This window comes from Coenobita brevimanus, chromosome 47, assembly GCF_032717465.1.
Source record: "Coenobita brevimanus isolate Jiangsu-jjx chromosome 47, ASM3271746v2, whole genome shotgun sequence".
NCBI classification, from domain to species: domain Eukaryota; kingdom Metazoa; phylum Arthropoda; class Malacostraca; order Decapoda; family Coenobitidae; genus Coenobita; species Coenobita brevimanus.
Genome location: NC_137000.1, coordinates 8,064,226 through 8,090,215, shown reverse-complemented (window position 1 = coordinate 8,090,215; position 25,990 = coordinate 8,064,226). Strand labels below are relative to the sequence as shown.

Sequence of the window (25,990 nt, the reverse complement as noted above, 5' to 3'; positions counted from 1 at the left end):
TTCCAATCGGACTGAGACATTGCAGGTTTATATCCAAGGGATGGTTGAGGTTTACTGCTCATGTAATGCCACTCTAAGATGAGTGAGGCTGGTCACTCTCATCTTAAATGTCAGGACCAACCTGCCTAGCCCCGGGCTCCTACGCTCCTCATGGGGCAGTATTCTATACTGTGGTATTGGATGATGGATGGATGGATGGATGAATAACATCATTCTAGCAAGGGAAGGATATCATTTCTCTATTCCTGTGTAGTTTCCAGAATAAAATCTTGATGGTCTAGTGATTAGACTAACCTAGTCAGAGTGACAGTCTTCACAGGTTTGATCCCAGAAAGGTAACTAAGGTAGCTGGAAGTTTTCTGACCAGGCTGCCAATGCCATCAAGGGAAGTATGCTGGTCATCTACCCTTAGTTGTGCTAGACTGCAGCAGCCAAGCATTTGGCCCCTGCAACTCGAACAGAGTAGGTCATGGTTGGCTCACCATTATCATTTAACTAATTAAACTGGATTATTTTACCACTATTTAGAAAAAAAATAATAATCATCATCACACTGGTTACCATACCTAGCTATGATGACCAGCATGCGGGTGGCAGATCTGTGGATGACCTGGGCAGTTGAGAGGTAAGTCATGATTCTTGGAACAAATTCTCGACACACTGGCTTGATGGCTTCTTTTACATGAGCAACCTGTCACGAAGCAAGATATTAATTTGCAGTAAACTTATACATTAGATGTGTAGCTTGGACTCTGCTAGAAGGACACAAATCAAGAGTGACCGGAGTGGACATGAGTTTCTGAAAGAAGCATGTGACAAGGAGATGTCTGCCACAAAGACACATCGGTTCATTGCACTGGACAGCCCTGAAGGGGCGACTGTTTCCCTGCAGTTCATGGGTCTGCCCAGCCAGGCAGACTGGGGATACTCAACAACAAACTGACATATGAGGAAGCTAAGAAGCATCACCTGATCTGATATAATTTTTTTAACTGTCTGCTAAAGTTCCGAAGTAAATTAAAGAAAAATTGCCTGTTCATACTCCACTGTCACTTATAAGGCTGATTGGCTAGTTTGACTAATTTACAATATCATCTGTATGGAAAAAGTTGTTATATTATATTAAACAGTGATATGGATGAGGCAGCTCAAGGATATGAAGGGGTGCATGAAGGATACGTATATAGTAAAGGAATGTGGAAGGAGAAAGGATACTGGAGTTCAGGAAGGCAATGAACATGAGTGCATGGAAAACACTTTTAAGGAAAAGACACAGTCGGTTGAAATTGTACTGAGTACATATGAAGCTGAGAGTAATAATAGCCAGACTAACTACTCTCTGGTCAGGAGGGCTGACTGGAGGTCAGTGAAGGAAGCCAAGGTTATAGGCAGCAAGATTGTGGGCAGAAAACAAATTACTGCTCTGTGGCATGGCACTATAGGACCAGGTAATGAAAAGGACCTATGCACCCAAGAGGCGGAAGATGAAAAACAAATCAGTACGGGATGCATTCCATTGTGGGATGGGTAGAATGGTAGCTGAACCAGAAGCTGTAGACAGATGTGTTAATGAGCAGTAATGAGTTTTCACGAGAAATCTCTTGAGAGTTACAGAATCAAAGTGTGGCTAGACAAGGGGCTCAATGAGACATAAGGTAGCATAGTGTTGAGATGAGGGTGTAGATGATGCAGTTATGGAGAAAAAAAAGACTTTTTCAGAAATGGAAAAGGGATGGTATCTGAGAGGAATGCCTGTCTGCCAAGCATAGGACCAGAAAGGAGGTATACAGAGCAAAATCTGAGTTTCAGTGACTTAGCTTTAATAGTGCTGAAAGGAAGAATGTGGTACTTAAGGTGGCAAAACAGATGAAGGGAGTGAGTAGTGTTCATTTTTGTTTTTGAAGGCTCCAACATGCTTGCATGTATCGGCCTTGGTCATCTAATGGCGGTTCTCCATGCTGCTCAATCTCTGGCAGCCTCCCTGTTAAGTCCCTTAACCCTGAGGTCACACTTAATGACCTCGTCCCTGGTCTTTTTTGGTCTGTCCCTCCCAACCCCATCCCTAATATTAACGCTCTCACTTTCTGTACCCAATTATCATCCCTCATCCTCTCCACATGTCCAAACCACCGCAATCTACCTCTCCTCATTACAACACCAATACACTCCAGTCCCATCCTACATCTCAACTCTTTCACTGTAAACCTAGCCCCCCCAGGCCTTGCACTCAGGGACACACTGAACATCCACCTAATCACTGTCATTTCTGTACCTTTGAGCCTGTGAATATCCTCTTCCTTGCTGCCCAGGTCTCACTACCATACAGCATTACACTCCTAATGCATGCTGCATAGAAAGATTCCTTAGCACATAGGGAACGGCCTTTCAATGTCAGGAGAGGCAACAGCTCCCTGAACCTCTTCCAACCACACCTCACCCTAGCCACAGAGCTAGCTCCAGCCCCACACCCAGCACATAACATATCTACCAAATAACACGCTTTCACACACTCAAGAGACTCACTAGCAAGTTCAATCCTTCCAAGCCTGACAATCTCCACCTGCTCTCCCCGGCACACTGCACACATAAAATCAGCATTATCTAGCAGTCTACCTCTAATACCACTACATCTCTTATGCACCCACTTATCACAAACACTGCTCAAGATGGAATTACTTCCCACACCCTTGTGGCAAATTACACATGGCCATTCTCTCTCTCCTCTTTGACAGTACTGCCACCAACCCTAGATATCATCACTTTTGTTCTATGTGCACTTACTCTTGAGCCCTCGTGCTCCATACCATCTCTCCACTTCCTAACTCTTTCCTCTGCCTCCCTTTCACATTTTGCAATCAACATCAAAGCATCACCATACAACATCTCCCACAGGAATCCATTTCTGAAGTTATGTGAAAGGGCTTCAAGTACCATGATAAACAACAAGGGGCTCAAAACTGACCCCTGATGCACATCAACATTCATGGAAAACTCATCACTCAAGTCTCCATTCACTCTTACCTGGATGCAGGCACCAACATACATGGCTATAACCACCCTAACCAGCCACTCGTTATCAAGCTTTCTCATTGCTCACTTCCCCAAGTCTCTAGGAACTCTGTCAAAGGCCTTCTCCAAATCAACAAAAACAAAGTACAGTTCCCTTTTCTATCCTGTATTTTGTTTCTGAAACTGTCAAACAATGAATATGGCATCAGTGGTCCCCCTGCCTGACACAAACCAAAACTCCATTTCATCAATATTCACTTTTTCTCTAAACATACCTTCTGGAACTCTCTCCATTACCTTCATTATCTATCTAAAAGCTTTATCATTCTATAATTTTCTCTTTCAAGGGCATCACCCCTCTCTTTGTACACATTTACAATTACACTCTTCAGCCAATCATCTGGGACAACACACTCATATTAAAATCATATTTTATTTGAAAAACAATGAAGGATGGGTAGTGGTGGACAGTGAGGATATTAAAGATGCCTGGAGAAGGCATCATAACCTGTACCTGAATGAAGAGTTTGACTGGAAGTAGGGTTTGGAGTCAGTGGACTCCCATGTATAACCCTTGGTCTCTGATTGATGCTCCTACTGTGAGCAGGGCAATCTGCAAGATGCAGTTGGAGAAGGGAGCAGGTGTGTCTGAGTTGACAGCTTGAATGTTGAAGACCTCAGAAGATACAGGGGCAGATTTAGTTACTGATTTGATAAATTTGATTATATATGAGTATACTGCCAACGGCCATACCACGTTGAGTACACCGCTTCCCGTCCGATCAGCGAAGTTAAGCAATGTTGGGTCTGGTTAGTACTTGGATGGGTGACTGCCTGGGAACACCAGATGCTGTTGGCATAACGTTCTCCCTACGTGTCAAGTGGGGTTGGTGGAGGATTAGTGCCCCTCCCTGTAAAACAATTAACTCTAAGCCCTCGGTCACCCCGTTTGGGATACATGGCGTCCGGCAATGAATGAATGAATGAATGAGTATATTGTTCTTGATGACTGGCTGAAGATAAAGAATATGAATGTGTATAAAGGGAAGGGCAATGCCTTGGATAGAGGAAATTATTGAGGCATAAAACTTTTGGACCAGATAATGATGGTAATGGAGAAAGTCCTAGAAGGTATGGTAAGGGAAAGAGTGAATACTAATGAGATGCAGTTTAGGTTTATTTCAGGCAAAAGGACTACCGATGCAATATTCATTGTCCAACAGTTTCAAAAAATTTACAGAGGAATGAAGGTGCTGTAGTTTGTGTTTGTTGATTTGAAGATGGCCTTTGACTGATTCTTTAGAGGTGGTGAAGTGAGCAATAAGAAAGCTTGCGATGAGTGGCTGATTAGAGTGGTTATGGCAATGCATGAGGGTACTTGGACCCAGCTGAGAGTGAAACAAGATCTGAGTGATGAGTTTTCCGTAAATGCTGGCATGCATCACAGATCAGTCTTGAGCCTCTTATAGTTTATCATGGTGCTTAAAGGACTCTCACAAGACTTCAGAACTGGACTCCCATGGAAGAAACACGGTAATGACTTGGTGCTGATTGCGAGGAGTGAGAGGGAGGTGGAGGAAACATTTAGGAAGTTGAGGGACAGAATGGGATACAAGGATTTGAGTACATGGGGATAAAACTAAAGTGATGATATCTAGGGCTGGTGGCAGTACTGTCAAAGCAGAGAAAGTGTGGCCATGTGTAGTTTGCCATAGGGGTGTTGACAGTAATGCCATCTTGTGCCATGTTTGTGATAAGTGGGTGGATAAGGGATGCAGAGTGTGGTCATGTGCAGTTTGCCATAAGGGTGCTGACAGTGATGCCACCTTGTGCACTGGTTGTGATAAGTGGATGCATAAGAGATGTAGTGCTACTGGAGGTAGGCTGCAAAATAATATTGATTTTGTGTGTGCAGTGTGTTAGGGAGAGTATGCAGAGACTGGTACGTGAGAAAAGACTGATCTTGGTGTAGAGTTCTTGAGTGTGTGGAGTTTTGTTATTTAGGGGGACATGTTATGTGCTAGAGTTGTGGCTACGGTAAGGAGTGCCTGGAGGGAGTTCGGGAAGCTGTTGCCTTTCCTGACACTGACAGGGCTCTCCTTCTGACCTAAGGGGTCCTTGTATGCAGAGTGTCAGGATGCAGCATGCTCGGAGAGTAATGATGAACTACGATAGTGACACCTGGGCAGTACAGGAAGAGGATATTCATATGCTCAACCATACAGAAATGACAATGATTATATGGATGTGTGGTGTCTCCTTCAATGAAACGCCTAGGACAGTCAGAAAAGCAACTGATGAGTCAAGAGGAAGGATAGGACTTGCATGTATTAGCACTGTGATGACGCAGGACAGATTGAGATTGTCTGGGAATGCTGAGAAGATGGAAGATTGCAACTGATTGCAGAAGATGAGAGATGTGAATGTTAGGGGATGGGCTGCAAGGGGCAGAGAGGGAGAGAAAGAGATCAAGCAGCATCATGAGTCGCCATTAGCTGACCAAGGACAGGTGCATGCTGATGCCTTTATAAACAAAACACAACATCTTGTATTGCTGACTTCTGATGAATACTGCCTGCATCCTGATTCTGCTATATGAAGTTATCATCACCATCACCTTGACCTAATTACCCATCACACTGCAACATATGTTAAAGAAATGTGGAAAGTAAAAAAGTGGGATAGTTAGCACCAACATGTTCACTGAAATGGGGCACATGATCATTTACATATCATTCAAGCCTATGAAATCCTAGTTCCACCTCACACGTATAACCATCTACACATATTGTTGAAAATGTTTCTTTATACTGTACTGTACAGTTGGTGCACTTCAAATATGGCTGCCAGATAGAGGTTCCAATTATAATCAAATTTAAAAAGGGGTGCTTCTTCATATATATTTCATCCAACTGACTCAAAATCTGTCAATCCCTTGCCTCACCAACTTTCATATTTCCTTTTATCATACACTCATTTACCATATTCATCAGCTATTTTCTTGAACTACCATGATTCCTTTAACATTAAATTCATTCACATCTTTCTCTTTCATCCTCATTGTCATCATCATCATCATTTCTCTTTCATGATTCTATAAAAACAAAGGTAATGAAGTCTTCCCAAATACTGTATAACCTCATCCCCTCTCACCTGGCTGATGACACGGACAACCAGCTCAAGGAGGCTGAGTTCCTGCATCTCTTCAGGTGTGAGGTCGCTATGCATGGTGGGAGAACACATACTACTGTTGCGTCGCCGTGGCTTCCTCCTCTCCTCAACTTCGTGCTGCTGCTTCTGCTCCACAACCTCCGTGCAAGTGGGGTTTCCCTTAACCGAAACAAACAAATAACTACTTAACATACTGCATAAGGGTATACACCATACACGTATTTAACCTCTTCAACCCAAGGACGTCATACAGTAAGTCCTTGGTGTATGACACATTGTCAATGCTGTGTCAACTTTCTTTACAGTTGCTTTTCTTATAAAGTCCACGGTAAATTACAAAAGAGTTGCCAATTAAAGTTTCACTGCTACCTATAATGTTGATTTACCAAAATCCTGTTATTGGAAGTACTGGTTGTGTGAAAAATGCTGATATTTTAGGACACAACCCTCAACACGCTGTGGACACTTACCGGTACTATATCAAGTTTCCACACTACACACGAGCATACATGTATTAAACTTATTCTGCCCATGGATGTCATATGGTATTAATTATATCTGTGCTATTTTCTGATGATTTTATTATGGCTAGGACAGATTTTTCAAACTGCATGTGACAAGACTCAGCCCTCAATAAACTCATCACTACCATGGGACTCACCTACACATCAAAATCATCACTAGATACAAAAAATAAATAATATAAGATGTCATCAGGTTGAAGAAGTTGAAGAATTATTTGTAGATTACAAACTGTTTACAGTACACAGTTGTGCACAATACTTTTACATACAAATTTAACCGGTGACAAGAAAACAGAATCTGAGGGACCTTGCAGGATTATAAAATATTGGTTACTGTGTATATATATATATGGGATGGTATGGGGCAAAAGGGTTTAAGGGTAAATGCAGATAAAACAAAAGTGATGATATCTAGGGTTGGTGGCGGTACTGTCAAAGACGAGGGAGAGTGGCCATGTGCAGTTTGCCACAAGGGCGTGGGAAGTAATTCCATCTTGTGCGGTGTGTGTGATAAATGGGTGCATAAGAGATGTAGTGGTATCAGAGGTAGACTGCGAGATAATGCTGATTTTATGTGTACGGCGTGCCGGGGTGAGCAGGTGGAGATCGTCAGACGTGAAAGAATTGAACTTGCTGGTGAATCTCTTGAGTGTGTGGAAGAGTTTTGTTATTTAGGAGACATGTTGTGTGCTGGAGGTGGGGCTGGAGCTAGCTCTGTGGCTAGGGTGAGAAGTGGTTGGAAGAAGTTCAGGGAGCTCTTGCCTCTCCTGACATTGAGGGGGCTCTCCCTACGTGCTAAGGGGTCTTTGTATGCAGCGTGTGTTAGGAGTGTAATGCTGTATGGCAGTGAGACCTGGGCAGTGAAGGAGGAAGACATTCGCCGGCTCAGACGTACAGAAATGACAATGATTAGGTGGATGTGCAGTGCGTCCCTGCGTCCAAGGCCTGGAGGGGCTGGGTTTACAATGGAAGAGTTGAGAGGTAGGATGGGACTGGAGTGTATTGGTGTTGTGATGAGGAGAGGTAGATTGAGGTGGTTTGGACATGTGGAGAGGATGGGGGATGATAGTTGGGTGAGGAAGGTGAGAAGTGTTAATATTGGGGGTGGGGTTATGAGGGGTAGACCGAGAAAGACATGGGACGAGGTCATTAACTGTGACCTTAGGGTTAAGGGACTGAACAGGGAGGCTGCAATGGATCGTGCAGCATGGAGAGCCGCCATTAGGTGACCAAGGCCGACACATGCAAGCATGTTGGAGCCTTTAAAAACGAAACGAAAAACAATATATACCTGTGGGGGTGCTCACCATCCACTCACTCGATGCAATGCTGCCTTGGGTCTCTGCTCTTTCCTATCTTCCATCCTTTCTCTTGTCATTCTTTCCTTCATTCTTTCCTCTTTCTTCTGCCTACGGGTGACTTTACACTCCTTCTTCTGTCTTTCTTTCCTTCATTCTTTTCTCTTCGTTCTTCCTATGGGTAACTCTACACTAAGTGACAAGCCAAATGGTTTCCTGTACACCCATTTACTATACTGGGTGGTAACCATATAACCAAAGTATGACGCCTGGTGTTTTAATGGGTAATTAATGTGCTCCAATTGGCTTGAGACTGTGTAGGTTTATAACCAAGGGGTGGTTGGGGCTTATTGCTCATGTAATGCCTCTCAGGGATGAGTGAGGCTGGTCACTCACATCTTAAATGTCAGGACCAACTGGCCTAGCCCCGGGTTCCTACGCTCCTCTTGAGATGACACAGGAGTGGATGAAGGACGATGGACAGATCCATTAAATACTGTACAAAGCCCTTGCACAGTGAACCTATTCAGAGTAAACGATTTGCCTAGTGAACAGTCAGGGGGTTATCAGGTCCACAAAACCATAATGAACGAGTTAAACCCCTAGTGAACAAAATCAGGGGAAAAAGTAGGCCATAACTGCCATCTCCCACACTGAATGACCCCCCCCCCATAGATGCTGCACAAGAGGCCAGATCTGAACAACCTGTTGAGCAGAATCTAATGGAGGACAAAGATTTGCCCATGTTGAAGATCAGTAAAATTCTAGTGGCAGTGGAGGTTCTGAGAGAAGAGGTCAAGACAAGTGAAACCACCTACCTTAGGACACAGGTAGTGCTTAATGGAGTAGAAACCACTTTACGTTATTACACTGAAAGGCACAAAATGGAAGTCAACAGAAGAAAACAAACACTCATCACACGCTACTATCGAACTCAAGAACAACAGGAGCCACTTGCATCTACATCATCTGCTACACTTCCTGGGGAAGACAATGATGATGTGATGTCAGTGGTGTCATCTTTGGACTCTGAAGGTTTTATGGTAGAGGTGAATGAAGTAGAGGCACGTGGGGAAGTGGTTCAGTCAAGTGATGAAGGTGAGACTGGTGACGGGGACAAGGGAGTGGAAGATGATGTGACAGGGACACACTAAGTGTATCTCTCTGCCTCGGAATCACCTGTATTCAAGCCAATCAGGACTGCCATCTGTTCCATTTAAGGTAAATAACCATGTGTTTTATACTTTATGTATCTGTACTGTATGTGTTTGAAATGTGCCCTTTAGTACATCTCTATGGCTCAAGAAGTGGACTCTGAGGAAGCAGTGCTGACCTTATGCTATTGTTCCCATATGTTGTTCAGAGTGAGCGAGCTCATCTGCCGCCCATAAACTCGTTCACTACGTGAGGGCACTGTATATACATACCTTCTGTTAAGGTAAACACCAGAAACAAACATGGGTATGGTTAGGTAATAAGAAAGTGATGAAACAGGCACAATAAATAAGAAACATGTACTGCAGAGAGACTTAAGATCAGCATGAAGTAAGGGGTTCCAAGGATTAGGGGTGAAGAGTCAGGGGTCTCCACCATCTGGGATTAACTCCTCAAATAGGGCCTCATCTCTGAATTCCTCAAAGCCATCAGAACCCACAGACACTGCATCATCACTGTTGGCAGAAACCAGCTAAGGTATGTGATAACATTTTTGAGGGGGGGGGGGAAGCACTATAACTACAGGAGTGCATATTTTTATCTCACAGTGAAAATAAAAACCACTACAGTATAACCAAGAGGTCAATGTACAACAGGAACTCCTACATTTGTGGAAAAAAGACTGTGACTGGCTCATGATGCTGGAGCCAAGAGTATTCCTGATTCATAATAAGTTGATGATTTTGGCAACTAAGCACAAACTCACCATACTACAGTTCATTCATCTTAACTTGGCCCAGGTTTTGATCATCTTGCAGCTTATTTCATGTAGTTCAGTGACAGAAAAAGAAACTGTGATGGCTCTACACTCTTTCTACTGTATAGTGCTTCATCATGATTAGCACCATAGTCTACTGTTAATCTCTTGTTACAACTTTAGGCCAGGTTAAAGCCAAAAGTGTATACTGCATGGGCAGGGAGGGGGGGGACACTTTCATTCAATCACTTCACTCCCTTGTTCTCCTGGCAGTTGCTCCTTTTGACATGTTTTCCAGTTTAGTGTATGCCTGTGCTCTCCCCTGGACTCTGGGTAATTCTTCAATATAGTATTTCCTGATGAGCTTTTCTTTGACTTTAAAGTGAATGCAGAACTCTCAACATAAAGCATATGTAGCTAGAGATGGGTTGGGCTTGTGTCACAAGGTTTGTGACACACACACACACACACACACACACACACACACAAAACTGAATTTTTATCTCCATTACACAGTTTTTAGTCTACTGAGATAAGAGTGTACAGTATATTACCAGATGCATGTATGATCATTTTTAAGTCAATATCAACCACAGTACTGAAAGGAAAGATGTCAGGTTAAAATTTTTGTAGAGCACTGCTGCAAATTATAAAATCCTTCAATTTCCTTCGCAGAAAAGTTTCACCAATATAACATGAACAAGTATGGTTATCTTAAACATTAAGTAAATAATTCACTGCACAGAGGCAAAATACTGAAAATGAGAATAATAACTGGCCTGACAATGGCAGTGGTGATTTGAGGGAGGGGGGGATAGAGAACGAAAGAAGTGTAGGGGGGGGGGGGATTCATTCATGGGGTGTGTTAGCTAAATAGCACAGTAGCCTTTTTGGACATGGCCATCAGTTTCTGGGTGGATTCTTCTGTAGACAATGGTCTACTAGTTGAGGGAGGCCTGACTGGCAGTCGAACAACTCTTTCCATTCAAAATTCATTTCCTCAGGTTCTGTGGCACAGTTTGCACCAAACTGCAACTCTGAAGCAATTTTCATGACTCAAACTGTATCCAAATGACAATTTGAGGCTTTATTTTTTTTATTTATTTACTGGTATCTTTTTTTTTTATTTTTTAAGATGCAGTTTGCCTCAGTGTCCATCTTTGGGAGGTTATTTTTGTGATATGCATTGTGCCACAGTGCAAAAACAGGTTAATGCCTAGCTGAAAAAACCTGGACCTAAAAGTAACTGTGGGACATTTATAATGTACTAGCATACCTTTCCATTTATGTAGCAGTTGCCTACCATACTTTCTGGAATGTATGCTGCAGTCTATGGGCTGATACCTATTACAAGTATACAAATTATTTTTTAAGTTTTAAAAACCATGAACAAAATAAAAACACTAACCTGAACTGGAGTATAAACATCCTTGTTCTCTGTATTACGGCTCAGCTGACGCTTAGCAGGATTACCCAAGCGAAACTTAATTTTATTAAGTTCTATAAATGGAGTTTTTCTTGTGTCAGACATATTGGATGACTCTTTAATACATCCAGTTTCAGGTAATGCTTCTGACACTTCAGCTACACTGCTTCTTACATTCAAGGAATTTCCATGTTTTTCATTTCCAGCTGTATTTTCTTCGTCCACTTTCAACTTCTTTTCCTTAGGTAAGCAAACATTTGTGAGACTAGAACTAGATTCACTTCTTGGTCTTTTCTCTGATACAGAAGGCATATGTTCATCATTATCTCTCATGACTAGTTTTTCATCAATATCCTTCACAAACCCCTCATTTTCTGAAATATGAAGGATTTTGCCTGATTCCTCATCATCATCAGTACAAGACAATTCCTCTTTTGCAAAATCCTCAGCTTTAGTCAACTTCTCCCTGGTTTCTTCCTCTTCCTCTTCTTCTGTATTATCATCCTCAACATCCTTGGAGATGGGGATTGTGGGTGAAAATCGACCATCCTCATCCCACTGTTCCTTGTCCTCCTCCTCATCATCATATTCCCAGTCAGAGGGCACACGAATAGGAGAGGATGAGTGTGGAGGTGACCGTATGGGTGGGGAGTGGGGATACATGGTGGGGGATCGTGGGGGTGATGAAGTAGGAGAAGTAGAAGTGGATGTGGCAAGAGGATCCACACCCCAAGGGAGGAGTATGTTCAGGGGATTACTGCTGTCAAGAAAGGCACATGATGGGGAGGAAGTTGGAGACTCTACACTTTCCCGAGGTGGGGACCAGGTGGGGGAACCATGTCCTGACCCAGACTGGAAACTATGTGGAGAGCAAGAAAGACTGCTAGGACTCATGGGGTCATAGTGTCCTAACATAACCTGGGGTCCTGGGTTTTCTGGAGATTGTGGAGGATATATTGCTGGAGGGCTTCTTTGGATATAATCTCCTACAGCTGGCTGACTAGATTTGGGTTCCATCTGAAGCTTTGATATTTTCAGAGAACTTGAGATTTCCTCACACTTAGCATTGTTTGATTCTTGAGGTAGATTAGTTGAGGCTGAAGGCATGCATTTTGTCAGCCGTATATGACCTGAGGAATAGTTATCATATCTGCCTTTTTCCCTCTCAAGGTGGCTGTCAGCTATCAATTTTTCATGTACAGCATTCTCCGTACCTTCGTGTTCTACTTCCATTTCATCCTCTCTTTCTTCTGACTTATCTTTTTTCTTTGGTTCATTCCTGACATTGGTGTCCATTCCTTTACTCTCTTCACTCTTTGGTTCTAATGGTGATGTCTTCAAAGTGTGAACACAACAGCCAGGTATGGTATCTCTACGTACTTTCATGTACTTGTCCATACACTCATCAAACTGTTCAACAAGAAGCGGCAGCAACTTGGATGATATAAAATTTTTCAGTATCTGTAAATTAAAATACCCAATGTCAATGCACATACAGTATAATATAAAAATTATGAAAGCCATCAGCCATGTCGTACCAACAAATTAAGATGGCTACTGAACACTGGATTTAACGAGCTTTCAGATTTCATGACCCAATGTTCCCTCCAATTATTGTACGTAACTTTTATACTTTCTCTTTTCTATAGGTGGAATATACCCATTCTCTTTTTATTAGGGGGAAAACTGGGCTAGTACAGAACAATGATAATTATGATGATGACTATACTTACAGTGTTCTTATATGAGTAGTTATGTTCCACTCCTAATATGGCCCTAAGTATGGCTGGGCGTAGCTTGGGGTGGGATCGGTGAGTGAAAAGGAGAGACACCAGGAGAGCCACACCCCCACATTCTATCAGCTGCATCCATGCACGGCCCAGGAAGGTTGGAGGTTCAGAGAAGGAGCTTGCTGTCAGGTTGGTACACTCACTTGAACCCTCACAGAACTTGCACAGGGTCAGGATCAGCTTCTCTTCTTCTGCAATATATAAAGAGGTGTATACATCATCACTGTTGTCAATGTCGTCATCCAACTTCTTTTTATGGAGTGCGTATATAAACGTATCTATCTATAGCTAAAGGTCTTAATCCCATGAGGGGTCATCACAAACAAAGTGCCACCATGACAACCTATCCTCTGCCATTTGTCTGCTCTCCCTCCTACTTACACACCCTTTTCTCATATATCTCTCCATCCCATCCCTCCATCTCATCATATTAATACATTCATACTGTACATTGTACAGTTATACCCTGGTATACAATGTGGTTACATCAAGTGAAAACAGATCACAAACCGAGAAACCGCATTATCAGGTTAATTTAACATGGGTTAAACGGGGACAGGGAGGGGGGGGATGTCAAGGACCATGTAACATAGAATCTCAAAAAATATTTCTGTCACCCACCTGAAATATGTCCTAGGCTGGTACGAGTCATCACCAAGGGTCGCCCCTGAGGCTGGGGGACTGCTGGAGAGCCTGGATTATCATTCCAGGTCTTCAGGAGGTGGTGAATATTTCACAAACAAAAAAGTTATTGCTGCACTTATAAGTGCACACTGCACTATTTGTGGCACACTTGCACTGTTACTTGGCAACAGCAATGGTGTTTTGAAGGCTTTGTAAGCATAAGACAGTATGTAAAGCAGGAACACAAGAGAGATGATCACAGCTGCAGGACACATGTACGAGGGGACAAACAAGACAGGATTTTCAAAGGGGTGGCATGAAGCAGATCACATGCTCAGAGATTTCAGACTGGGGTTCTGCACATTAAATGTTGGGAGGCCATCTTAGCTCAAACATCTGACTGTCAGTCTGAGTGGGCAGCACTACGTATACACAAGTCTGTTGTACCCAGCCACCACAATTATCATATAAATGAATTCCACAACTCTTAACACGAAACTGGATTTGTTTCATTATGTTTTGGTTATAATGGCTCCAATATGCTTGCACGCCTTAGCCTTGGTCACCAAATGGCAGCTCTCCATGCTCCCCAATCTCTGGCAGCCTCTTTATTCAGTCCCTTGTCCCAGGTTTTTTTCAGTCTTCCTCTCACAACCCTACCCCCTGCATTCACAGTTCTCACTTTCTGTACTCAACTGTCATCCCCCATCCTCTCTACATGCCCAAACCATCTCAAACTACCACTCCTCATCACAATACCAATACACTTCAGTCCTATCCTTTCTCTCAACTTTTCTGTCATAAACCTAGCCCTCCCAGGCCTTGCATTCAAAGACGCACTACTATACACATCCACTTTATCACTTTCAATTCTGTAAGTTTAAGCCTATGAATATCCTCTTCCTTTACTGCCCAGGTCTCACTACCATACAACATTACACTCCTAACACATGCCACATACAATGTCAGGAAAGGCACCAGCTCCCTGAACTTCTTCCAACCACTCCTCACTCTAGCCACAGAACTAGTTCCAGTCCTGCCTTCAGAACAAAACATATCTCCCAAGTAACAAAACTCTTCCACACACTCAAGAGACTCACCTACAAGATCAATCATTTCACACCTGACAATCTCCACACGCTCTCCCTGGTAAACCACATATGCAAAACTCAGCATTATCTCACAGTTTACCTTTAACAACATTACATCTCTTATACACCCACTTATCACAAATACTGCACAGGCTGGAGTTACTTCCCACACCCTTGTGGCAAACTGCACATACCCCCTCTCCTCTTCTTTGGCAGCACTGGCACCAGCCCTGGATACCATCACTTTTGTTTTACAAGCGGGGCCCAATCTTATGAGCTAATTGGAAGCAGGGATTTTGCTTGTTAGCTGAATTCTCATCAAGCGAAGTGAAGAACTTATGGGAAAAATAGGGTTAGGGAGCAACGCCTCTGAGCAACATCCCCCCCAAAACACCAAAACTGACTTTCTGATAATTTTAAGCTGGAATAAGGGGTTTATACAAGAGGGTAATACACCAGAAATACAGAAAAAGCATTAACATAAGCAGAATAACATAAATTATAGGAAAAATAGGGATGGGGTGAACAACCAGCCAAGTAACCTCCACCGACCACCAGCACCTATGACAGACAATTTTAAGCAGGAATAAAGGGTTAATGCACATGAAATACAAATACCCTCGCCTCGATTCGCGTAAGTTGGGCTTTGGAGGGATTTTACCTGCTCGTTAGACAGGTGTTGGTGCAAATTTCAAGACCTTGTATTAGTGAATTCTTGTTAAGTGATTGCTCGTTAACCGGGATCTGCCTGTATCTGTATTTACTCTCAAAGCCTCACGTCCCATACCATCTATCCACTTCCTAAATCTTTCCTCCATCTCCCTTTCATTCTCAGCAATCAACATCAAATTATCGGCATACAACATCTCGCACAGAATCCATTTCTGAAGTCACGTGAGAGGGTTTCAAGCACCATGATAAACAATAATGGGCTCAAGACTGATCCATGATACACACCAACATTCACGGAAACCTCATCACTCAAATCTCCATTCACTCTAACCTGGGTGCGAGCACCAACATACATAGCCATAACCACTCTAACCAGCCACTCCTCGATCCCAAGCTTTCCCATTGTCCACTTTACCACTTCTCTAGGAACTCTGCCAAATGCCTTCCCCAAATCATCAAAAACAAAGTACAGATCCCTCTTCTCTCCTATATGATTTTTCTGAAGCTGCTGAACAATGGATATGGCATCAGTGGTCCCTTTGCCTGGCATAAACCCACACTGCATCTAGTCAATATTCACTCTTTCTCTAATTATACAGTCTAGAACTCTTCTTCATTACCTTCATTATCTGGTCCAAAAGTTTTATGCCTCTATACTTTCCTCTTTCCAGGGCATCACCCTTCCCCTTGGGCACATTTACAATCACACACTTCAGCCAGTCATCTGGGACAACATACCTTACTCATATATACTCATATTTATCAAATCAGTAAAAAACTCCACTCCTATATCTCCTGAGGCCTTCAGCATGCACCAACAGATAACTGAGAGTTTGTTAATACATACTGTACAGTACTGTGACTGTCTCATAGTCTGAAGTAATACATGAACTGCTCATTATACATTAGGGATGTGTTCCAAAAGACAGTATCACTTTTTCCATACATTTGGCATTGTAAATTGGAGGAACTGGCTAATCAAATTTATAGCCTAGGGTGGGAAAGGAGGTCCAGATGATGATGATGATGATGATATGATGATAATAATGATGATGATGATGATATGATGATAATAATGATGATGATGATGATGATGATCAATTAAACTTTAATTGGCAATAATTTTATGATTAAGTTAGTGAGGAACTGTGAGAAAGAAAATAATAAAAGGGCAAAATATAAAAACAAGTTACTACAGTACTGTAATAGAGTGATGAATTTACCTATGGCTGGAACCCGTCTGTTCTTCAACTCCGTCACAACGATGGTGGGGGCACTGGCAGTGCACAGGCGGTCCAACACTCTTGCATCCAAATTGTCACGCTTATGGGCTGAGCGTTCAAAACAGGAACTCACTAGGTTGACCACTGTTCGTAAAACACACTCATACACTTCCGCGTCACCACAATCCCACATCTTTGATACTAAAATCATGTTATCCGTCCCATCCATTATCTGGAATTTTCATGGAGCATCACTCACAGGAAATTTAGATGTTAAAGCAATGGACACCTACAGCCCAGGCCAGTCTTTCCAAACTGAATTAAATCATGTCTTTAATCAGAATAAAATGTAAAGGTCTCTCTGGGTTGAAGGCATTAACAGGATTGTTTCTAACTCCGAAAGCATGAAGGAGATCATTCTTAGGCTAAGTAAAATAATCTGGTAATAACCAGAATAAATTAGAAAGGGCAGCCTTGGGGTGAAGGGATTACAATGACGAAAATTCATACTCTGCATGTTTAGTTTTCTTAAACCTTATGTTACAGCCTCCAAGTTATCAGACTCTCTGATCATGATAAAGAAAATTCATACTTAATATGCATTACCCTAAATGAACTATTGTCACTATCACACCAAGGTATCATTGTTCCTACAAACACATACTCAAACAAGCTTGTTTCAAAAGTACAGTACTTCCTGGTCATGACAGGAAAAAATTTATAACAGCACTATGCATTACTTTCTCTACAATAAATTCATTTCATTACCATATCAAGGGAGGGGGAAGCTGAGAATGAGATGGAGGGATGGCGTGGAGAGGTATATGAGAGAGGGGGGTGTGAGTTGGGAGCAGGGGAGTGAAATGGCGGGGGACAGGGTGACGTGGAGGCAATTTGTTTGTGGCCACCCAGTACGGGATTAAAGCGTCTGGCAATAGACAGTTAAATAGACCATATCAAGGCATCTGTCTCTCAAGAAACACATACAAATAATTAACCAAGCTTCTTTCTGTTGTTTGCAGATGATAATGTGTTATTAAGTGACAACGAAGGGGAGCTGCATGGCTTGGTGGACGAGTTTGGAAGTGTCTGTAAGAAATGGAATCTACAGGTGAATGTAGGGAAGAGTAAAGTTATGGTCTTCAAGAGAAGTGAAGTCAGTGAATGTACAGTGAGGCTGGATGAGGAGGAAATGGAATATGTGAGTGCGTTTAAGTACTTGGGAAGTGTGATGAGTAAGGATGGAAGTTTAGAGGGTGAAGTGCTTGAAAGGGTACAACAAGGAAGAAAGGTTGCTGGTTCCTTGAAAGTAGTGATAAGAAACTGGGAAGTGAGCATGGAAGTGAAAAAGCTACCACATGACAGTACTGTGATACCAACTCTAATGTATGTAAGTGAAGCTTGGACCCTGTTGGAGGGACATAAGTCAAAAGTGAGAGCAGTGGAAATGGGTTATTTGGGAGGAGCATGTGGAGTCACATGGAGAGACAGACTGACAAATGAGTAAGTGTAGGAGCGTTGTGGTTTGGATGTGGATGTGATAGGATACATTAGGAGAAACACTCTGAGATGATTCGGCCACGTGGAGAGGATAGAGAGTGAGACTGACGAGGAGAGTGTGTGTGAGAGGTGGAGGGAGGGAGAGGGAGGGGGAGGCCAAGGATGAGATGGAGGGATGGAATGGAGAGGTATATGAGAGAGAGGGGTGTCAGCTGGGAGCAGGGCAGTGAAATGGCGGGGGACAGGGCGATATAGAGGCGATTTGTTTGTTGCCACCCCTTATGGGATTAAGGCATCTGGCAATAGATAGATAGATAGATTCTTTCCAAATTATTTCCACACTCTCTGTATAATATATGCTTATGCATATACTGAAATATACAGTATATACCAGTTGGCACCATAATCATTTCTTGTGATTCAGTGTCAGCTAGGAGCAGGGCAGTGAAATGGTGGGGGACAGGGTGACATGGAGGCGATTTGTTTGTGGCCACCCCTTATGGGATTAAAGCGTCTGGCAATAGACAGATAGTTAGATTCTTTCCAAACTATTTCAACATTCTCTGTATAATATATGCTTTTGCATTTGCTGAAATATACAGGATATACCAGTTAGCACCATAATCATATCTTGTGATTCACCAAAACAACCCACAATGTCATAAGCAGAATCTCATAAATACTTCAATTCACCAGTTACAAACACTAAACATTTCTTTGACATGTGGCCAATTACACTACTTATTGACAGCTTGTTTTTACCTGACAGAAACTGGGTCATTCCCATCACTGAGGGTCTACTGTATCCAAATGACATCTGGTGGTTTAGTGGATTAAGGTGCTTCAACTCGATGGGGCCAGTTGTGGTTTACATCCAAGGAATGGCTAGGGTTTACTGTTCACATAATGCCACTCAAGGGTGAATACGGCTAGTCAACCTTGCTTTAAATATTGGGAATATGTAAGCTTGTTCCAAGGCCCTACAGACCTGATGGGGGAAAAAAAAAGGATTGGATGAACAGACAGATCCATTTACCTTTAACCTGCGACATGCTGGACACTTATAGCCCTATGTGTCACCCCTGTGATTTTTTTTTAATTTTTATTTTTTTTGGCTAAAATGATGGATTTTGACATGAAAAAAATGAACATCACCATGAAAAACTCAGAAGTGCGTTTTCTGTCGCCTTCAGGTGTGTGCGCGTGGGGAATCCCCAGCAGAGGTGAGAGAAAACTTGTTTTCTATACAGGGTAAACTCAGGTATTCTCACCAATGTGACTCGGGGAAGTTACAGGAATGTTCTTTACACTTTTCTGTCCACTTCACACTCACCAAAAAAAAATTTTCGTAGGATTTCATAAAGAAAGCATCTTCTTTTGCAAATAAATCACTTACTACTACAACACTATATGTATCACTGTGAATGCATTGTCTTACAGGTACGAGAAAATATGCACAACTTGATTTCACATTGTATAGCCCATTCACTTACAATAAATTACTTACAACATGCCTTCAGTATACACACACATTAAAATAAATTATTTACATGCCTTCAGTATACACAGACATTATAAGAGTATTTTGAGCGTCTCACTGTGAATATATCGTCTTACCTTTACGAGAACATAGTAAAACTTTACTTCAATACGTTCAGTCATTACACTTACAAGAAAATATTTACAACATGCCTTCACTGTGTGCAGAACTTATAACACTTTCTGAGCATCTTTTTCCCTACTTACAACACTTTTTGAGTGTCTTTTTTGTCGCTCGTGATTACCACGTTATTGTTACTCAATAGTTAGCGACAGTGTGGTACTCCTCAAAGCATGGGAATAAACACAGTCCTACGTCACACTATGCACACACATACCTTGAGTCCTTCCGCTGAGTACGTGGCCTTACAGTGCTGTTTGCACACACGTGACACCTCCACTGGGGATTTTGACGCGTTGCACTTAGAGTGACGATCCTGGGGAAGTGTCTAGCAGTGAGGCGGACAGGTGTGGCGGCGATGTGGCGGTGGGGAGCAACACTCCTATCTTCCCCATATTCCCCCATTATCTCCCGCACCAGCTCACGAATATCCCTCAAAGGTTACCTGGATGCCAGTGGTATGTGCATGGAGATAGTGAGCGTTGAGGACGGTGATGTCGAGGAGGTGGAAGAATAATTTCTTATACCACTTCACTGTGGGCCTGGCACAGTCCATGCTGGAAATCATGGCGTCCGATTGATCCACCTGTCGCATGGTCACATTGTAGGACAAGACAGGTTCTGGTTTCCAGATGTGGCACTGCCCTTCTGCCCTGTAATCTATCCTGTCTGTGCGGTGTACAAGGGGCCAATGTACAGGCATGAGGAGGAAGACTTCGCAGTTGTGGTGTCATGCTGTGGCGAGGATATTATTTGCCTTTTAAAAAACAACCTTGTTTTTCTGAAGCTTCCTCCCCACATTAAACATGTTCTGATGGTTCTTCTTTATGGTGCTGCACAGACCAGTTTCCTGCAGGTGAAGGCACCTGGAGAGAAGGGGGCTTGTGTACCAATTGTCCAGGTACAGGACATGCCCTCAATGAAGGTATTCCTCGATCACCGTCTTTACCACATCCCCTGACAGTCCCGAGCATCTACCTTCTGTGATGTCCATCTGAACACCTGTGTACAGGACTATGTCCTGCACATACCTAGTCCTACAGTCGCACATCACGAAGATTTTGAAGCCAAACCTGTGTCTTTTGTTGGGGATACACTGTCGGAATGCGATATTACCTCTCCATAGCACAAGACTCTTGTCTATGACGAGGTCTCGGTAAGGACAGGAGGTACGGAATTTCTCTCGCAGGTGATCAAAAACTAGATGCATCCTCCTCATCCTGTCCGTGTTGTTAGCGTTAGCTGGGTCAAGCGTGTCAAAAAAGTGTAGGCGGCTCAGGATGTATTGAAATCTATTCCTCCCCATCACCTTGCCAAAAAATGGTGTCACCATTACTGGATCCACAGTCCAATAGGAAGGAAGCTGATTTTTTTTCAATAACCCCATCAAAAGCACAAGTGCTAGGAACACATACATATCACTCAGTGTCACGTCAGGTTCAAACAATCAGCTGTGTGGTGTCTGTGTCGTTCCCCCACGCTCAAATGCTGCAAAGGCATTTGTTAGGGCAACAATTTTCAAGACAAAGTCCACATGGAAGTAGTTTCTAAAAAAGTCCAGCCTACTTGAGCCATGGTTGAGCTCTGGAACAGTACACCTGGCCTCATTCTTGTGGGTGAACAGGTGACTGTGGAGGACAAAGTCACTCCCGTCCTCCCACTTCCACGTCGTTTCCTCCTCATCATCATCATCATCGCCTCCGTCATCCACGGGCCGTGGGGAAGTGCAGGGAAGTGTGGGGAATGGGGGAAGAGTTTCACATGAGGTGCTGGGTGTGGGGAAGGCGGGAAGACTGTCGTGAGGTGCTAGGCTAAGCTGGGTCATACGGGGGCGAGGGACAGGGTGAGATGACTCACTCTTCCCCAACAATGGAATTTTCCCAAATCGGCCCCTCTTCCTCCTCACACTTTCCTCCCCATGTAGGGAAACTCTAGGCTTCCCCAGCCACCCCTGAACAGCTGAACTACCTTCCTCCTCGCCTTCCTTCTCATCGTCATGATGTGCAACACGACGTGCAGGAGGCCTCCTTCCACGTGTTGCCCTAGCATTCTCCACATACCTTGATTTTCATGGCGAGGGAATTTCCTCATCACTAGTACTCTCCTCGTCAGGCTGGATGTAGTCTTTATCCTGCACGTCGTCATCCACGTCACTTTCCTCAGTGTAAGGGACCTTCAGGAACTCCTGAGTCTCCTCGTCTGAGAGACCGCAGTGAGACACTATTGCACTGTATGACAGACACAAGCAGAGTGAGGCTGAGCGAGCATGAGAAGGAAGCGCATGGGTGTATAGGCCTGACTGCCTGAGGGCAGATAGGGGAAGGGTTGCCGTACAAGCACGCCAATTTTTGCACACGTAGCTTGAAAAATGCGACCACAATGAATTTTTGAAATTTAAGCCGTCTTAAAACAGCACCGGCACTGGCCGCGGTATTACGTCAGACCGTTTTAAAACGGCACTGGCATGCGGTGGGTTAAGGAACTGGTTGGTTAACTACTGTATGACTGTATGTCAACATTTAATAGTTTTTAGGTTACTCTCCACAACCGTCTCTGTATATTTGCAGTGTAAAATATTATACTTTTATTGTCCTGTGCCTTTATCGCATCATTCCACTGAAGCTAACTGAAACAACTGGCCTATACCCCAAGTGAAAAAAAAAAAAAAAAAAAAAAATCCAGCCAATTGTTACGAACCAAACTGATGTGTGGAACACGATAACTATGCCTCACACCAATTAGTACCTTATGCTATTACACCATCAGATACTTTACAGGAGCCATATATCTGGGTGGGGGGGGGGGATCAAATATGACCACAACTATCCTGTACAAACACATGAGCTGTTGTTATACCTGGCTCATATGTCGTAAACCTAACATGTTTGCCACTTAATGTACAAGAACAGACCTTATAACTTACCTGGCTAACACATGCAGGGTGAGCTATTCTAGAGAAGTGAGCAATAGCTTTTATAGTAGTTCGATGAAGGCCTGAAATGGGTGTTGTGGGTGTGGAAGCGAACCCAGCTGTACATATATGCTGAATGCCCATACACGTAACAATCTTCTGGCAGTTCTCTCCACAGCTTGCAAATAACCTGTGCAAGAAAATTTAAAAAGGCATATAAATTTCATGGTACTAAGGAACCTGACATGAAAAAAGGGAGGGGTATCTGTGGCTAACACATTAGTGAATCATGCATTACAGTATGCCTTTGTTATGCTATATCACCCTTTAAGACTTTCTTGTCTGCTACTAAGTCCAGAGCATAATATAGAATATACTGCCTATCACACAGCTTCCTTTTGTAAAGCATGTACCTATAATGCAGTTCAAATATACAGTAATGTGCATAGCTACTTGTAAGGTCCAAAAAGTTTGCATAACACAAGTAGAAAGCACATACTGTGTAATACAGGATGCAAGATGGCCAAGTATGGCACTTCTGGACAATACAACCCCCCCTTTCCAACAACATGTGGCACATAATTGCATGTGTACACTCCTCTTTCTCATAGGACATGGCTTGTGACTGCTCACAGTCCCAATGAGCACCACTTCCTCTATTCTCTCACACTCCTACCTCCCCTTTCACACTAATGCTCCCTACTCCTTCTGGCACCTTGCTAAAAAGAAAAACTTTCTAACAACTTTACTTCAACTTCCTTCCCTTTTCTGTTCTCATGGTTCTGTAGTTGCTCCTTCTACTGAAAATGCAGAACTCTCTGCTCTAACTTTCCCCTCCAATTCCATCTTATATGATTCCCGTGTTGTTCCTTCCCCTCTCGACTTCCTCATGAGTGACAATGAAATTTCTTCAGCTGATGTACTTCCTGCCCTCACTGCCTCAATATTAACAAGGTATACGAGCCCGATGGAGGTCCCTCCTGTTGTCCTCAAGAACTGTGCTTCTATGCTGACAACCTGCCAAGGAAAACTTTTTCATCTTTGCCTGCTGACTTGTACCTTTCCTTCTTGCTGAAAGTTTGCTCTCATGCACCAAAGAAAGGTGACCATTCCCACCCCTCTATCACCCAACTGTTTTAACATCCTGTATTTCTAAAGATTTTTAATATATAAGAAAAAAAAAAAGGGGGGGGGGGGATCTTTACTATAACAACTTTCTTCCTCACAGCCAGTATAGGTTCCACGTGGGATACTCCACTGGCAATCCTCTCACCTTCTTTTCAGACTCCATGTCATTCTTCTTTTGGGACTTTGATGAAATCTTTGCCATTGTACTTGACACCTCTAAGACTTTTGACTGAATCTGACATAAATCTCTAACTTCCACACTCCTCTCTTATGGTTTCTATCCTTCAACGTGTGCCTTCACCTCTAGCTTACTTTCTGGTCGTTCACTAGCTGTGGTTGTAGATGGCCACCATTCCTCTCCTAGAGCTATCAATAGCGGTGTTCTTCAGGGTTCTGTCCTATCACCAGCTCTTAATTCTATTCATCAATGACCTTCTATGCTGTAACTCTATCCACTCATACACTGATGATTCCACTTTTCACCTCTCCGTCTGCTTCACACAGTGTCCATCTCAGCACTTACTTCAAAAAACATGGGATGAGGCTATGGCATGCCTGATGTCTCATCTGGCTCATATCTCTGATTGGGGCAGTAGTAATCTTGTTGTTTTTAATGCATCAAAAACTCAGTTGTTACATCTTATGACCCATCAAAACCTTCTGCAGGAGCTAGCCTTTAATATTTAATAATATCCATCCTAATCATGCATCACCTTTGGACATACTTGGGATTTCATTATCTAAAGATTTATCTTGGAAAAATAGTATCTATCTTGCAAAATCTGCTTCAGAGAAATTAGGTTTACTAAGCTGATTCTGTGCCTTCTTTATCCCCACACAGCTGCTGACTAACTTTTATTTGCCCCTTTGTCAAGTAACTCTAATGTAGGGGAGGGTTCCCACATTCAACTCTTCTCAACAAGGTGAGTCAAAGGCTTTTTGTTTCATTAACTTTCCTCCTCCTCTTACTGATTCCCTTCAATCTCTGTCTCTTTGTCACACTGTAGCATCTTCATTTCTATTATCTCACTACTTCAATGGTCACTGCTCTTCTGAACTGTCTGCTTGCACTCCACTACCACTACAGCAGGCGTGTGGTACCCATCTGACAACATACTCTCATCTCTTTTCTGTCAAATTTTCAAATGCAAGAGTTACCTGATACTCCCAATCCTCCATGCATCTAACATGCCAACTACAGAACTGTCTTTCTCTGTCTGTATTTCCTACTGACTATGACCTCCAATCTTTTAAATGTAATGTGTCCTGGCATCTCAAAATGAATGGATCTTATTTTTTTTTTCTTGGATGGAACAATCTTTAAGGCATCTAACCTTTGGCTCCTTCTTCCCTGCATAAAAAAAAAAGGCCTGTCTACTATTACAGTTCATTTTAAGTACAATAAGTACAGTACTTTACATTCATATGTGTGCTGTTAGGGTTCCTTATTAACGTCTGGGACTTTTAAGGCCAATTTGCGGGGGTTAAGGCAAACTTAGGATAGTAATTTGGTATGACATTGAGCGAATGGACTAAATTCCCTTGTTTTCCATACTCTGTGCTGTTTTCATAATGTGAGTTTTCATTCAATGCATCCCTGGTGGGGAAAAATATGACACATTATAGAAGGAAACTTTGTCAGCCCTTCACACCCTTCACATGAAGATGTACAGTCGTGGTCATAAATAATCACCTATCCTCTGGGGGAGGAGGTAGCTCAGTCGGTAGAGAGGTGGCCTGCGGTCCTACCGGACCCAGGTTCAAACCCTCACTAGGGCAGGGAACAGTTTAAGGATTTGAATTTAATAAAAACAGACTTTACTGATCTACCAGAAGACCCGCCGACATGTTGTAAAAATACCCCTGCTAATACCAATGCACCAGTCCTGTATGAGACAGCCCTTGCATGTGTTCAATATGGACGGTGGGTGTTAGCGTCAAAGTGGTGACATGTAGAGGTGTATAGTATGAAGGAGGACTACTGGGCCTTGGAAGCAGGCTGTGACGCCTATGCCCAGAGTTGGACACACACACACACACACACACATACA

The 25,990-nt window shown here is 42.9% G+C and overlaps 1 protein-coding gene and 1 non-coding gene across 2 annotated transcripts in view; one reads left to right on the top strand and one right to left on the bottom strand.

Annotated features, from left to right (window-relative positions):
• Nucleotides 1–25,990, bottom strand: part of LOC145399009 (uncharacterized) — a 60,893-nt gene that overhangs the window by 14,531 nt on the left and 20,372 nt on the right. Inside the window, exons 4-9 of the mRNA XM_080271738.1 lie at nt 22,824–23,001; nt 16,741–16,972; nt 13,074–13,321; nt 11,323–12,801; nt 6,163–6,339; nt 567–691 (exon numbers count right to left, since the gene is read on the bottom strand). Of these exons, the coding sequence (XP_080127864.1) occupies nt 567–691; nt 6,163–6,339; nt 11,323–12,801; nt 13,074–13,321; nt 16,741–16,972; nt 22,824–23,001 (2,439 nt within the window). The remainder of the gene's footprint in view (nt 1–566; nt 692–6,162; nt 6,340–11,322; nt 12,802–13,073; nt 13,322–16,740; nt 16,973–22,823; nt 23,002–25,990) is intronic.
• LOC145399152 (5S ribosomal RNA) lies at nt 3,750–3,868 on the top strand. Its single transcript, XR_013897228.1, has one exon. It is a non-coding gene; the product is annotated as a 5S ribosomal RNA (ribosomal RNA).